Source organism: Sitophilus oryzae, unplaced genomic scaffold, assembly GCF_002938485.1.
Source record: "Sitophilus oryzae breed Bouriz unplaced genomic scaffold, Soryzae_2.0 scaffold_227_pilon_pilon, whole genome shotgun sequence".
Classification (NCBI taxonomy): Eukaryota; Metazoa; Arthropoda; class Insecta; order Coleoptera; family Curculionidae; genus Sitophilus; species Sitophilus oryzae.
Genome location: NW_022146782.1, coordinates 4,447,056 through 4,460,413, shown reverse-complemented (window position 1 = coordinate 4,460,413; position 13,358 = coordinate 4,447,056). Strand labels below are relative to the sequence as shown.

General features: G+C 31.9%; 1 protein-coding gene across 3 annotated transcripts in view; it reads left to right on the top strand.

The window, feature by feature from the left end:
* Positions 1-13,358, top strand: part of LOC115884281 (sodium-independent sulfate anion transporter-like) — a 28,481-nt gene that overhangs the window by 5,705 nt on the left and 9,418 nt on the right. Inside the window, exons 1-2 of one of the 3 annotated variants that reach the window (XM_030902815.1) lie at positions 12,746-13,171; positions 13,226-13,283. In XM_030902815.1, coding sequence (XP_030758675.1) covers positions 13,244-13,283 — 40 coding nt within the window. In that variant the 5' untranslated portion in view covers positions 12,746-13,171; positions 13,226-13,243. Of the gene's footprint in view, positions 1-10,256; positions 10,433-12,745; positions 13,284-13,358 lie in introns of those variants that run through there. The other 2 variants (XM_030902813.1, XM_030902814.1) reach the window with 2 other exon arrangements.

The window sequence follows — 13,358 nt, the reverse complement described above, 5'->3', positions numbered from 1 at the left end:
CTGGCAATTGTGGCACTGACGTACCCCATTACCGCGCCTCGGCGTCACCACCCGAACCCTCAGCGAGCCCACATGCGTGATGTCGAAGATGTGGGTTTGGTGTTAGGGGTACTCTGACCTTGACGACGGCCATAGGAATACCGTCTCGTGGGAGACGATGCATTTCTCTGACCTCGAAGCCTTGGGAAGTAAGGTCTTCAATTATTGCCGAGTTGTCGACAAAAACTTCTACACCTTTGATTAGGACATTTAGATCCCTGTCTTCAGGGGAAAAATAAGTATGGAAGGGTATTTTCTTGCTTTTGAAATAGTCGACGATGGCCCTATGGTCATCAGAGGAAGAGGGAGTGATTCTAATGCCGAGAGGCACAGTTTTTGCTTCTGAAAAGCAGATTTTCTGCTCTTTGAAAGTTCTTGTGATGCTCATCCAGAGACGAGTATCACGAAGTACGACTTGGGGAGGCTTTTTGGGCCCTTTGGGTTTAGATTGTGGTTCCTGCCGCGTTTGAGGAACAGCAGGGGGAGTTTTAGGTCGTGGGACCTGCTGCGTTTGAAGAACAGCAGGGGGGGTTTTGGGATGGGACGCCTGTTACGTTTGAGGAGCAACAGCGGGAGGGTTTTCGATTTTTGGGACCTGACGTTCCGGGCAATCGGGCTTATTTTTATCGGGATTTGCACCTGATGATGATGTGATGGGTGGGGATGGTGGTCGAGCTGGGGAAGCCTCCCTTGAGGCTAACTTTATCTCTGGGGTCGCAAGAGACTCGTCAGAACTGGCCTGACGCGTCTTCTTAATGATAACGTTTCTACTGAAGCTTATTTCGTTAGGAGTGATCGAACTAGATTTTTCTTTTCTCTAAAGAAATGATAGGAGTAAATTAGGTCTTGAATTTCGTCAAGGGAGTAATCCCTTGACCGATCAAGCCTGATGAATGGTTCAGGATGGGTTGCGATCTTGCGATCGACAGGAAATAATATGGGTTTGGAATCTGAATCTAAAGGAGTTTTTTCTAATCTTGGGAGATTAGCCTTATTTTTCTTGGGAGCCATGATAGGCGATTGAGAAAAAGGAGAAACGACCCTTGGAGAGGGCCGTATTGAGCGGACATCTTTTAGTATCCAAAAAAATCCTTATGGGTTTTTTGCCACTGCACTGCAAGAAAAATCTACAAAATAAAATAGTTATTTTTTGTAAACACTTCTGCGTTAAACCTAAACGGACGCTGCTTGTCAGAAGTTGTGTTTACAGTAATAAAAATTTGCCTAACAAAGAAAAAAAATGCTTAACGTTTCGGAAAGTTTTCTCTTTCCGTAGTCGGAAGCAAAAAAATAAAGAATCAAGAAAAAAACTATTTAAAATATTTAAATTGAACTATTCGAGAACACTTTACTTTTTAAAACAGATACGTCTACAAGAAATCGTTGCCGTTCTGTTAAAATGACATTATATTAAGTTAAACTTCAAAATTAACAATTACTACCTGATAATTACTTAATAAGGTAAAACCAAAAAGCCCAAACTTTCTGTATGATTATTTTTAAATTTCACGTATGTTATGTTTATTTATGTAATGTTCTTTAAAATCAAAGAAGCGATTACCATACATTACTAACATCTACAGATGCATGAGCAATACATTTATTTTTATTAGATTGAATTAAAAAACACAACCAAAACCAAACCAAACATTTAAGCGTCTAGATGTTTCACCAATGTAAAATTTATCGCATTCACAGGGTATTTGGTATATTACATTTTTGTTTGTTGTTCTGTATTCATTGGTTTAGTATGTGATAAAATTGATCTAAGTGTATTTTGTGTTTTGAAAGATGTTTGTATGTTATATTGTTTTCCTATCCTTCTTATTTTTCCGAAACGCCTCGTAATTAAAAAAAAATTACATTTTTTGTTTGTTGTTCTGTATTCATTGGTTTAGTATGTGATAAAATTGATCTAAGTGTATTTTGTGTTTTGAAAGATGTTTGTATGTTATATTGTTTTCCTATCCTTCTTATTTTTTCCGAAACGCCTCGTATGTATGTCTCATCTTTTAGTAGTTCAGCTTAATAGCCGTTGCAAAAAACACATCCCAACCTTATTAGAAAAAGACGAATCCAACAAATCAAAAATCAGTGATGAATTTTACCGAAACATTTTTATTAAAACATTCAGTATATTAATCATACATGTATAAACATTCTATACTATTTTTAATACCTATAAAAGTAATAATCAAAACACATTCATCTATTGAAAATGTAAATAATGTAATTAAAATTTTATTGTTTTTTAATACTAAATATTTTAGTGCTATTTTTACGTATAAAATACATATTCAAAAATGCTGTTTTTCTTCAATCGAATGTCATTATTTTTAATCAATTCTCCGGGTATTTGTTGACGTGAAAACCTCAAATCTAATTCCGGAAGATGAAAAAACACGCAAGTGACACGGGATTACTAGAAATAGACGTATGAATATGTAATAATACAGATCGCTTAAGAAAAAGATTAATGTATATAGAAAAAAAACCATAATAGATTATTAATATTCCAGTAGTGGCTTGTTAGAATTCCCGTTTATTATAATAAATGCTTTTTGCGTAAGTGGTATAGGTATAACGTTTACCGCAAATGTTGCAATTCGTTCATATAAGTCGTCAGCAAAGACGCATTGTTTTATCATCTAATTACACTTAGAATTACTGTTTACTTCGGTATATCTATGTACCACAGGATCGAAAAAAAAAACGGCGTCAAAGACGGCTGGCAGTGACAATCGAGACGTCATTTACTTAGCCCGGACTTTATTTTTTAAAGGCTTACTGCCAGTTGGCCTGAAGAAAGTTGAAAAGTGCCAAATTATCTACATTTCTTTCCTCTTCCATTACCCTTAACGATTTCCCTCACTCGGTTTTTCTTATTTCTCGACTCATTTAATTAAGCAAAATATTCTTGTAATATCTTTATTAAATACTTATCTAACATCAACAAAAATAAACAAGAAGATGAACAATAATAATTGAAGATTTTAATACATTTATTTGTTGAAGGTAAAAATGCTAGACTTGTTTGGCTTAAAACCTGCATTCTGGCGTTTTAAAAAAGCCACGAGTTTGTGATATTTTGATGTCAGTCTGTTCCCTTAATTCTAGTATTGTCCGTATCATGCTGTACGTAGCCCAAAGAGTAGATGGCTTTTTCTGCCTTGCCATGTCGCTAAAATATGCCATCAAGACAGGCGGCAAGATTTCGGCACACCATTTTTCGTATACTTTCAATGCCCCCTACTTTTCTCTGGAAGTAAACTGGCTTCTGCTCTTTTTGCAGCTTCTGTAAGTTCTGGTGGAGTACCAATATTAAAGTAGTCTTCATTATCAGAACTTTCCGATAACATTCTGGCTTTCTATGTTATACAGGGTTGTTCACCACATACGACACGGAGTATTGTAGCTAAACGATGAGATTTTTACAAATTGTAAGTTTGGGGTTCGTTGAAGGACTATTAGAGCTACAATTTAAAAATATTTTTACGAGATACAGAGTGTCCCAAATAAGTAAAAAATATCAAAGTTGTATTTTTTTAAATGGAACACCCTGTATATTATTACATTTTTAATTTCTACGATTAAAATAAAGGTAAATTTGATTAAGGTTTATTATACTTAAACCTTAACTTAGTTTTTGAAATATTTTCAAATTTGTGAAATTGCAGTAAAATTTTTAAAGCTTCATTTCTCCAAGGGTATCAATGTTTTTAATACTAAATATTTAATGAAGTTTATTTATTGATCAGTTATTGTATTGCAATAATAAAAATAATACTGCCTTATACAGAGTGTCTAAAAATTTATTTTAAATAATTATTAGCTTCAAACGGCAATAACTTCTTTAATTTAAATGGAATGCCCTGTATATTTTAGGAGAATCAGATGCACAATTAAATTGTCTATCAAATTGTATTATACCATTTTTTACCTATCCCTTCAAGTTTTCGTAGAAAATGCATTTTCTTATAATTTAGACCTAATTTATCAATATATCCATGGAATATTGACATTTTAGATTGTTTTTAAAGCAACAAATGTACAAAATGTACAGACTAGTAATATTATCGTTTTTAGCAAAACGGTAATATTACTAGCCCATTTGTATGCAAAAAGAATACTATTTAAATCTTTATAAAAGAGTATACCATTAATTAAATATAACACCATTATTTCGGCCCATATACTAATTAATTACATACTTAATTGTGTTCGTTAATAAATTATTATAAATAAATGTGGATTTGAGTCAGAAATCAATATAATAATAAGTTATCAAATTAGTCTCTGTTGTTATAAATAAGCATTTATTAAAAAATGAAATATCATTTTTAAGGTGTTACTTTTTATCACACTGTCTAATGCCCATACAAAATTCAGTTTTTTAGTATTTGGAGCAATTATTATTAATCAACGCAGTCAGTTAATGTAGTTTGAATACTGGAATCATATTAATTGATCCTCTTTAACAAATATTTAAACAGTTTTTTTTTATTTTTTAATGAAATAAACGAATTATATCGACAATATTAGTATCTGTACTCTTTAAAAATTTGGGACATCTTTAAAAATAATCTAAAATGTCAATAGTCCATGGGTATATTGATAAATAAGTTCTAAATTACAAGAAAATGCATTTTCTACGGAAACTTAAAGAGATAGGTAAAAAATGGTATAATGTAATTTGATAGACAATTAAATTGTGCATCTGATTCTCGTAAAATATACAGGGTGTTCCATTTAAATTAAACAAGTTATTGCCGTTTGAAGCTAATAATTATTTAAAATAAATTTTTAGACACTCTGTATAAGGTAATATTATTTTTTTATTGCAACACAATAACTGATCAGTAAATAAACTTCAGTAAATATTTAGTATTAAAACTTTGATACCCTTGGAGAAATGAAGCCTTAAAATTTTTACTGCAATTTCACAAAGTTGAAAATATTTCAAAAAACGGTAAGGTTTAAGTATAATAAACCTTAATCAAATTTTACCTTTATTTTAATCGTAGAAACTAAAATGTAATAATATACAGGGTGTTCCATTTAAAAAATACAACTTTGATAGTTTCTACTTATTTGGGACACTCTGTATCTTGTAAAATTATTTTTAAATTGTACCTCTAATAGTCCTTCATCGAACCCAAAACTTACAATTTGTAAAAATCTCATCGTTTAGCTACAATACTCCGTGTCGTATGTGGTGAACAACCCTGTACAAATTCGAAAAAGCGAACGAGAAACTCAAAACTGTCACTTAGTTGTTTGTTTTGCTGTTGAAGGTTTGCGCTAACTATTATAGATATGGAAATGCCAAAACAGAAAACGACAAATTTTCGAACATTTTTTTTTCAAAATAAAATACTATCTCTATTTTTTAATTAATGATGTGGTTGTGTAAGTTAATGATGCAATGAAACCAAACCAAAGCAAAACCAAAAATTAAAGTAATTTTAATTTAAAAAAAAACATGTAAATAATAAAAAAAATTAGCTTAAACCAGATTAGCACGTGCTTGACTCTGTAAAAACCTGACTCTATCATTACTATATTTATAACCCATACATGTATATTATACCTATAGTAGCTATACGATTCAAACAGGTTTAAGAACGACCAAAAAAAAAGTTGACATGACGTGTGAATAATCATAAAATCCAAAACACGATCACGGGACCAATCAACCGCACCCTTGACCGCGAAGAATCGCGAGAAAAAAAGCAGGATGACTGACCGCTAATATACCGGATGTCCAAAAAATTTGTATTACCTAAAAGTCGAAGTAAACATCATCAATATTAAAGAATAATTAAAGAAAGATTGTTTGTGTTGTTAATAACATTTGCGTTTTTTTTTGTTTTGTGAATGCTTTGTCGATGAAGCTGTTTTGGCTTTTTGTACAATAAAGCGTTGTTTTTTTTTGTTCTAATACAGGGTCTTAAATAAGTGTATATTTTTTTTCGGGGTTGTATAGACAGATATAGTTCATGATGATAGATGACATGATTTAATATTGGTTTTAATTAACATTTTTCCATTTTACTCACTAAAGTAAGTAGCAGGCTATGGAAAAACACGGATTACCACTAAATGTCAAAAGATATGCTAGTTTCTGTGCAAACTTGTAGACCATTAGTATCTCCGAGCTGAGTTTGAAGGGTCCGAGCTGTTACGAAACGTTGTCTTAATGTGGAGAGTTTTAAAAAACGTTCCTGAATCGGATTGGTTCTTCGATTCCTGCCTTGTTCCGGCCTGCGACAATTACTCCCAGTATCTCTATACCGTTGTAATAACTCGTGAAATGGTTGAGTGAGTTACATTAAATCGTTCAATTCTTCGGTGGCTCCAACCTTCCTCAGACAATATTAATGCTTGAGCACATTCTTCGCCAGTAAGATTTCTTGTTTCACGTGCACGTTGCATATTTTTGATATAATAAAAGGACGAAAACGACTGACACTGACAACAAGCATGTCTATTTGACATTTACTGGTAATCCGTGTATTTATATATATATATATATATATATATATATATATATATATATATATATATATATATATATATATATATATATATATATATATATATATATATATATATATATATATATAATATATATTATATATATTATACCGCATGATCGAAAAAAAACGGCGTCCAGTTGGCTGGGAAATGACAATCGATGACATTTCCCATATAAATTTACATATAAAATGACAGCGATCTTCATTTCATAGCCAACGCTGACGCCATTTTTTCTCGATCATACGGTATATATTATATATACCGTATGATCGAATAAAAACGGCGTCCAGTTGGCTTGGAAATGACGATCGATGGCATTTCCTATATAAATTTACATATAAAATGACAGCGATCTTCATTTCATAGCCATCGCTGACGCCGTTTTTATTCGATCATATGGTATTATATATATTATACAGGGTATTTCAAAACAAATGCGAAAAACTTCAGGGGGTGATTCCTTGTTCAAAATAAAGGCTAGTTTGCTTTATAAACGTTGGGTCAAAAGTGAACTATTAGGGAGATATCGCGGTACAAAGATGGCGGAAAAATAATGTTTTTATTTTTTATCTTGAAAACGAAAAGCGATAGACTAATGAAATTTTATGGAAGCATTACTGTTATGAAAACACACTTTCTGGTAATTTTCTCACTTTTTTAAAATGAGTGGAAGGGGTTGAAATAACCTACCCCTATCATTCTTGTTAACGAAATTTAAAGAAAAATCTTATCAAACACATGCAAAAATTGGATAGCTTAGTTTGTTTAGAAACTTTTTTATCTCTTGTGTTTTTTTGATAAAACTCACCGATTTGAAATTAAAAAATAAAAAATAAAGCATTACATGTCAGGACAAAAAACATTTTTAGAGAAAGAATCTAGTGGGCTGCTGTAATTTTAGGATGTTTAGGATGTTTTTAATATTATTTTATTTGACATTACTCTACTGCAATACGTTATTATCTAGATTATTATTATCGTTATTACCATTAGATTATTTATCTAAAAATGTTTTTTGTCCTGACATGTAATGCTACATTTTATTTTTTAATTTCAAATCGGTGAATTTTATCAAATAACACAAGAGATAAAAAAGTTTCTAAACAAACTAAAGTATCCAAATTAATTTTTTTGCATGTGTTTGATAAGATTTTTCTTTAAATTTCGTTAACAAGAATGATAAGGGTAGGTTATTTCAACCCCTTCCACTCATTTTAAAAAAGTGAGAAAATTACCAGAAAGTGTGTTTTCATAACAATAATGCTTCCATAAAATTTCATTAGTCTATCTCTTTTCGTTTTCAAGATAAAAAATAAGAACATTCTTTTTCCGCCATTTTTGTAATGCGATATCTCCCTAATGGTTGACTTTTGACCCAACGTTTATGAAGCAAACTACCCTTTATTTTGAACAAGGAATCACCCCCTGAAGTTTTTCGCATTTGTTTTGAAACACCCTGTATATATTATCTATATTATACAGGGTGTCCCAGAAATAAGTGCAAATATTTTAACTGGTAGTATAGTTCAACCCCAGAAACACGCCTATGAGGTTTTTTTTGCGAAAAAAAAATGTTGAAAATTTAAAATTTTTCTTGACATTTTCCCGGAAATTTGAAAAAACTTTTTAGTGCCACTTGTTTATTCACCTGAGATTTCTCTACGGTGTATCTAAACCTTGCAGTGTTGCAACCTCCTATGTTATCCACATTCGACATAGTTCTACATTTATAAATTCATACACAAATTTCTACTCAAAAATTAGGAATGTTAAATTTAATCTTTTATCAGTGCTCATTATTAATAATTATTATAGAAAAAAAAAACATTAATTATTTTTAGTACTTACCCTTTCAAAGAAAACTTAACAAAAACCACCGAAAATTAACTAAAAGGCTGAAACATTACGTTTATGACGTTTACGAAAATGATTCATCATATTATTTACAACCAGGTCGCAAAAAAGAAATTCCTAAAATGTTTATCGTAATTTAGAATTCAATATATCGAAAACAGCCCAACGAATAATCGATTAATTTCTGTTTTGTTTGTTTTCTTTCATGTTTCTCTGTTTTATTTCAAACACTGATTTACAAAACACCTTGAAAAGCGCACATTACTTTGAATACCGTCTCTTATCGCCACTTTACGAACTACTTTCAATCTAAGAAAATACATGTTTCACTCAACAATTTTAAATACGTATTTTGTTTTTTCGCTATTTTTTCGATGTATTTCGACAGACCAACCGTCGCGCGTCGGCCAAGAGTGCCACGTGTGAACTGGTCCTTTGAGCCGCGTCGTCGTGGCGGGCTTGCGTCAGACGATGATGTTTCATTGCCGTAGTTACAACAATTTCAAATTCAAGACATTCGAAGCAATCAAATTCGTATTAAATTTTAAAAATAAAACAGAGAAACATGAAAGGAAACAAACAAAACAAAAATGAATTGATTATTCATCGGGCTGTTTTCGATATATTGAATTCTGAATTACGATAAACGTTATAGAAATTTCTTTTTTGTGACCTTATCAATAATCAATTAATTTGTGTTTTGTTTGTTTCCTTTCATGTTTTTCTGTTTTATTTTTAAAATTTAATAAGAATTTGATTGCTTCGAGTGTCCTGAATTTAAAATTGTTGAAACTACGGCAACCTCGCATGACGCAAGCTCGAGACGCCGGCGCGACAAAGGAGCAGTGAGCAGTTACCAACCAGTGATGCGCGACTGTCTTGGCCGACGGTTGGACTGTCGACGGAATTGTCGAAATACATCGAAAAAAATAGCGAAAAAACAAAATACGTATTTAACATTGTTGAGTGGAACATGTATTTTCTTAGATTGAAAGTAGTTCGTAAAGTGGCGGTAAGAGACAATAATTCTCAACATTTATTCATTCAGAAAGGTAGTAGCTTTTCAAGGTGTTTTGTAAATCAGTGGTTCAAATTGTGATGAAGCCTATATGAAAATAATGTGTTAAGTTAAAAATGGGGACTGTTATTTTAGCAGTTTTTATAATAGCATGTACAAGTAAAGCAGCACAATGAAGTGTATTTTAGTTAAGTGTGTATCCAAAAAGAGAACTGTCGCAGTTACATCGATCTGTCATAATTATCTTTTTTAATGTTGGGTAAGTTTTTTAATTTAACTTTTTTAACTTTTAAACATTTAACTTTTAATTTATTTTATGTAATAATATCACAATCTGAAAAATGTAATGCATCTCTGCAAACTCCTCAGGTGTTGTGATTTTATGACTTACTTTTAAACATATACTTTCTTGTCCATATGGCAACACAGTGCGTCGAATTAACTGAAATCCGGGCTTGATCCGGGTAATTGGATGTAGTTGGCAATATCTGCCGGCGGTTCTCAAAATGTTGCGATTATTTTTTTAAATTTTCAAAGTTAAATAACTCGGTTATTTTCAATTTATTTTAAAAATAGTAAAGAGAAAATATGTTTATTTTGACCAGATCTACCACCCCTTAAAATATCTGCACTCATTTCTGGGACACCCTGTATATATTATACAATGAATTAAAAAATCGCGCCCTCGATTACTTATGCCTATTCAGCTTATAATGCCTTGTTAATAGACCCACTACAGTTTTGACTGTCTTTCTGTCAAGGTATAGACATGATTTAATAATGATATTATTTTGATTTCTTGCAGAAATGTTACTGAACCAAGTAGAGACCTAGAAGAGACAGCAGGGGGTGGTTCTACCAACACTATCTATGCATACGACAACCCAGCACTGACAGCTTCAACTAGTGACCTTCCAGGCAGTCTTAGACGAGAAATAGCGTTAAGAAATGAACTATCAGCCGGATCAAATAATTTTACAGGTAAATTACTACGATAATATGTAAAAATAATAGAAAAAAAAAAACAATATATTATGTACTTACTGTGTGACATAGAAATTGCAACACCCAGTAAACGTAAGAACAGGGTGTCCCAGAAATAACTGCAAGTATTTTAAGGGATGGTAGATCCGGCCAAAATAAACATCTATACCTATGTGGCGGATTCATCTCTCCAAAAAAATCCTTTATGGGTATTTCGCCACTGTACTGCAAGAAAATCTACAACAAATAAGAAAAATAAGAAAAAAAAAGAAAAAAAAAGGAAAGAGATAAACTTTCCGAAACCTTTCGACCTTTGACCAGTGTGTGAGATGATCAAAATTTTAAAATTCAAATTTGTTCAAGATTAAACATCAACAAAAAAGTCGTTTACCGCATATAGGGCTCTCTCCAGTAAGTATGATTTCAGAGCTTTGCGAAATGCGGGAAAGAATGAAAGCGACTTGATATTCAAAGGCAGAAGATTGTACTTTTTTTGGGATTGTACAGGGTGGGTCAAATTCGACGCTTTTAAATGGAAACACCCTTTTCTATAGAAGATAGACGAGCTCAATTTTCATCAAAAACATGATGGTGAAAACCGCACATCAATATCTGTTACCGTTTCGGAGTTATGGGGTGTTTTTCAATAATGTGCATTTTTAACAAATCGCTGTAACTTTTTTGCTATGGAAAATTTTGTATTTCTATGAAAACATTTCCAAAGCACCTTTTTACGTAGAATTTAATGGTTTAAGTATAATTTTTTTAAAATTAATAATTCAAGAGTTATCAACAGAAAAATTGATTTTTTATTTAGGACATCCCCTATATTTTGAATCAACTTAAAAGAATTTAAAATTACCTATCCAAAAATATAGCAGACTTGATATTTTGTTATAATCCCCTTCGAAATACAGAATTTTTAAAAGTTCGCCACTTTTAACTAGTAGGCTTTGGACCCCTTATTGATGATTTGCCCTTAGTGGAACTCGAAAACATATTTTTCCAGCAAGACGACGCACCGCCTCTGAACGCTGAAGTTATCAGCAAATTTTTGGCAGCCAATTTCAAGAATAATTGAATAGCTAACCAAGATCCCAGCCATTGGCCGCCGAGGCCGCCTGACTTAGTGCCCATGGATCTAAGCTTATGGATATATTTGCGGAAGAATAAAGGTTCCTTATTCTTCCCTATAATCTAGACAAGGATTAGAAATACTTAGCAGTTATGAGAGGGTATCTTTCACCCCCACTGAGTTAATCAAGTCCGCGAGAAATGTTCAAAAACTGCCATGTCTGTCCATAACAGAAGACGGTCGATATGTCGAATACCTGTAGCAAGATCTGTCTTGGTTTGCTATTTATTTTTATTGTTATTAAATATAGTTTAAATGTGTTGATGTTGGTTAAATATATTTTAAATTGTTATAAAATTCTGCATCTCTCATAGCAAATATTATTTTCGTTTTAATTGATGCTCACAGCTAAAATTTTTTCTGCATTACAGCCGGTGCCGTTCAAAGCCTACTTATTTAAAGCGGGAATTTTTATATACTCTATATCTCGAAGAGGAATCGAACAAAATATCAAGTGTGTTATATTTTTAGAACGGTAATTTTAAATTCTTTTCAATAAATTAAAAATATACAGGGTGTCCCATATAAAAAATTAAATTTTCTGTTGATAATTCTTAAATTATTAATTTAAAAAAATATATACTTAAACCATTAAATTCGTAAAAAAGTGCTTTGGAAATGTTTCGATATGCGGTTTTCACTGTCATGTTTTTGACAAAAATTGAGCTCCAGACACCGATATTAGTTTTTGTCCTATAGATATCTCCTATAGAAAAGGGTGTTTCCATTTAAAAGCTTCGAATTTGACCCACCCTGTACAGTATTGAGCCTTTAACTAGTTCTGAGTTCGGGATTGGCAGATAAAGATCGTGCTCCGCATTCCTAAGTGGATAGTTGTGAGCTGGCCTTTCGGGAATAGCAGATATTATGTGCTTGCGGATTAAGCAAACGGATTTAAAAATGAATAAAGAAGAAAGAGTCAATATTTCGAAATTTTTAAAGTAATTCTTCATGGACGTGTTTCTGGGGTCGAACTTATTTTTATTTCTGGAACACTCTGTAAAAACAAAGATCAAAACGATAAACTTTGTTGACAAAAATATCTTAATGAAAAAAAAATTCAAAAAGAACCAAGATATACAAAGATATCAAGTGCACCACCATCTTGAAACTGATAAGATAACACCACCTGAAATCACACGCAACACAAGAATAGTCCAACTTGTATTTTAGTTGTTTACATCGTAAAATTGATTGTAGTTGTTACATTTTAAATGACAGGGTTATCGTTTCAGTGTCGCGAAGCATATGACCAAAATTTTATCGACTCTTTCAGGGGAAACCTGTGCAAAATCGGACAAAATTATTGCTGTTATGTTATTTTCGACCTTAGACATAACATTTCGAGGTTTTTGAGTGTACATTCCTTTGCTTTTTTACATATTAATCGATAAACAATATATGTACTTTGCTTATCAATGTTTTGAACATAATATTTGTGTTTTAAAATGATCAATAGTCTCCCCTGAATATTGATAAACTATCAAACTGTACGTGAATAATTTGAAATAACCTAAATAACATTAAATTGTGTTTAGTTGGAATTTAAGGCGGTACTAGTAATGTTCACGTACTGGTATACTTTGATACTAGTAAGGCAGGTAGTGCGTGGGTGATATGAGCTGTCAGCAAAGGGTTAAATGTAATTTTTTTAGTATCAGTGTTAGAAAAAAATGTTTTTGACGTACAGCACCAGCTATGAAGGATACGAAGGTAACTGATCCATTTAAAAAGCATTATTTTGTATTTATTTTTCCCAATACTACAAAAAATAGTTATTTATGTATA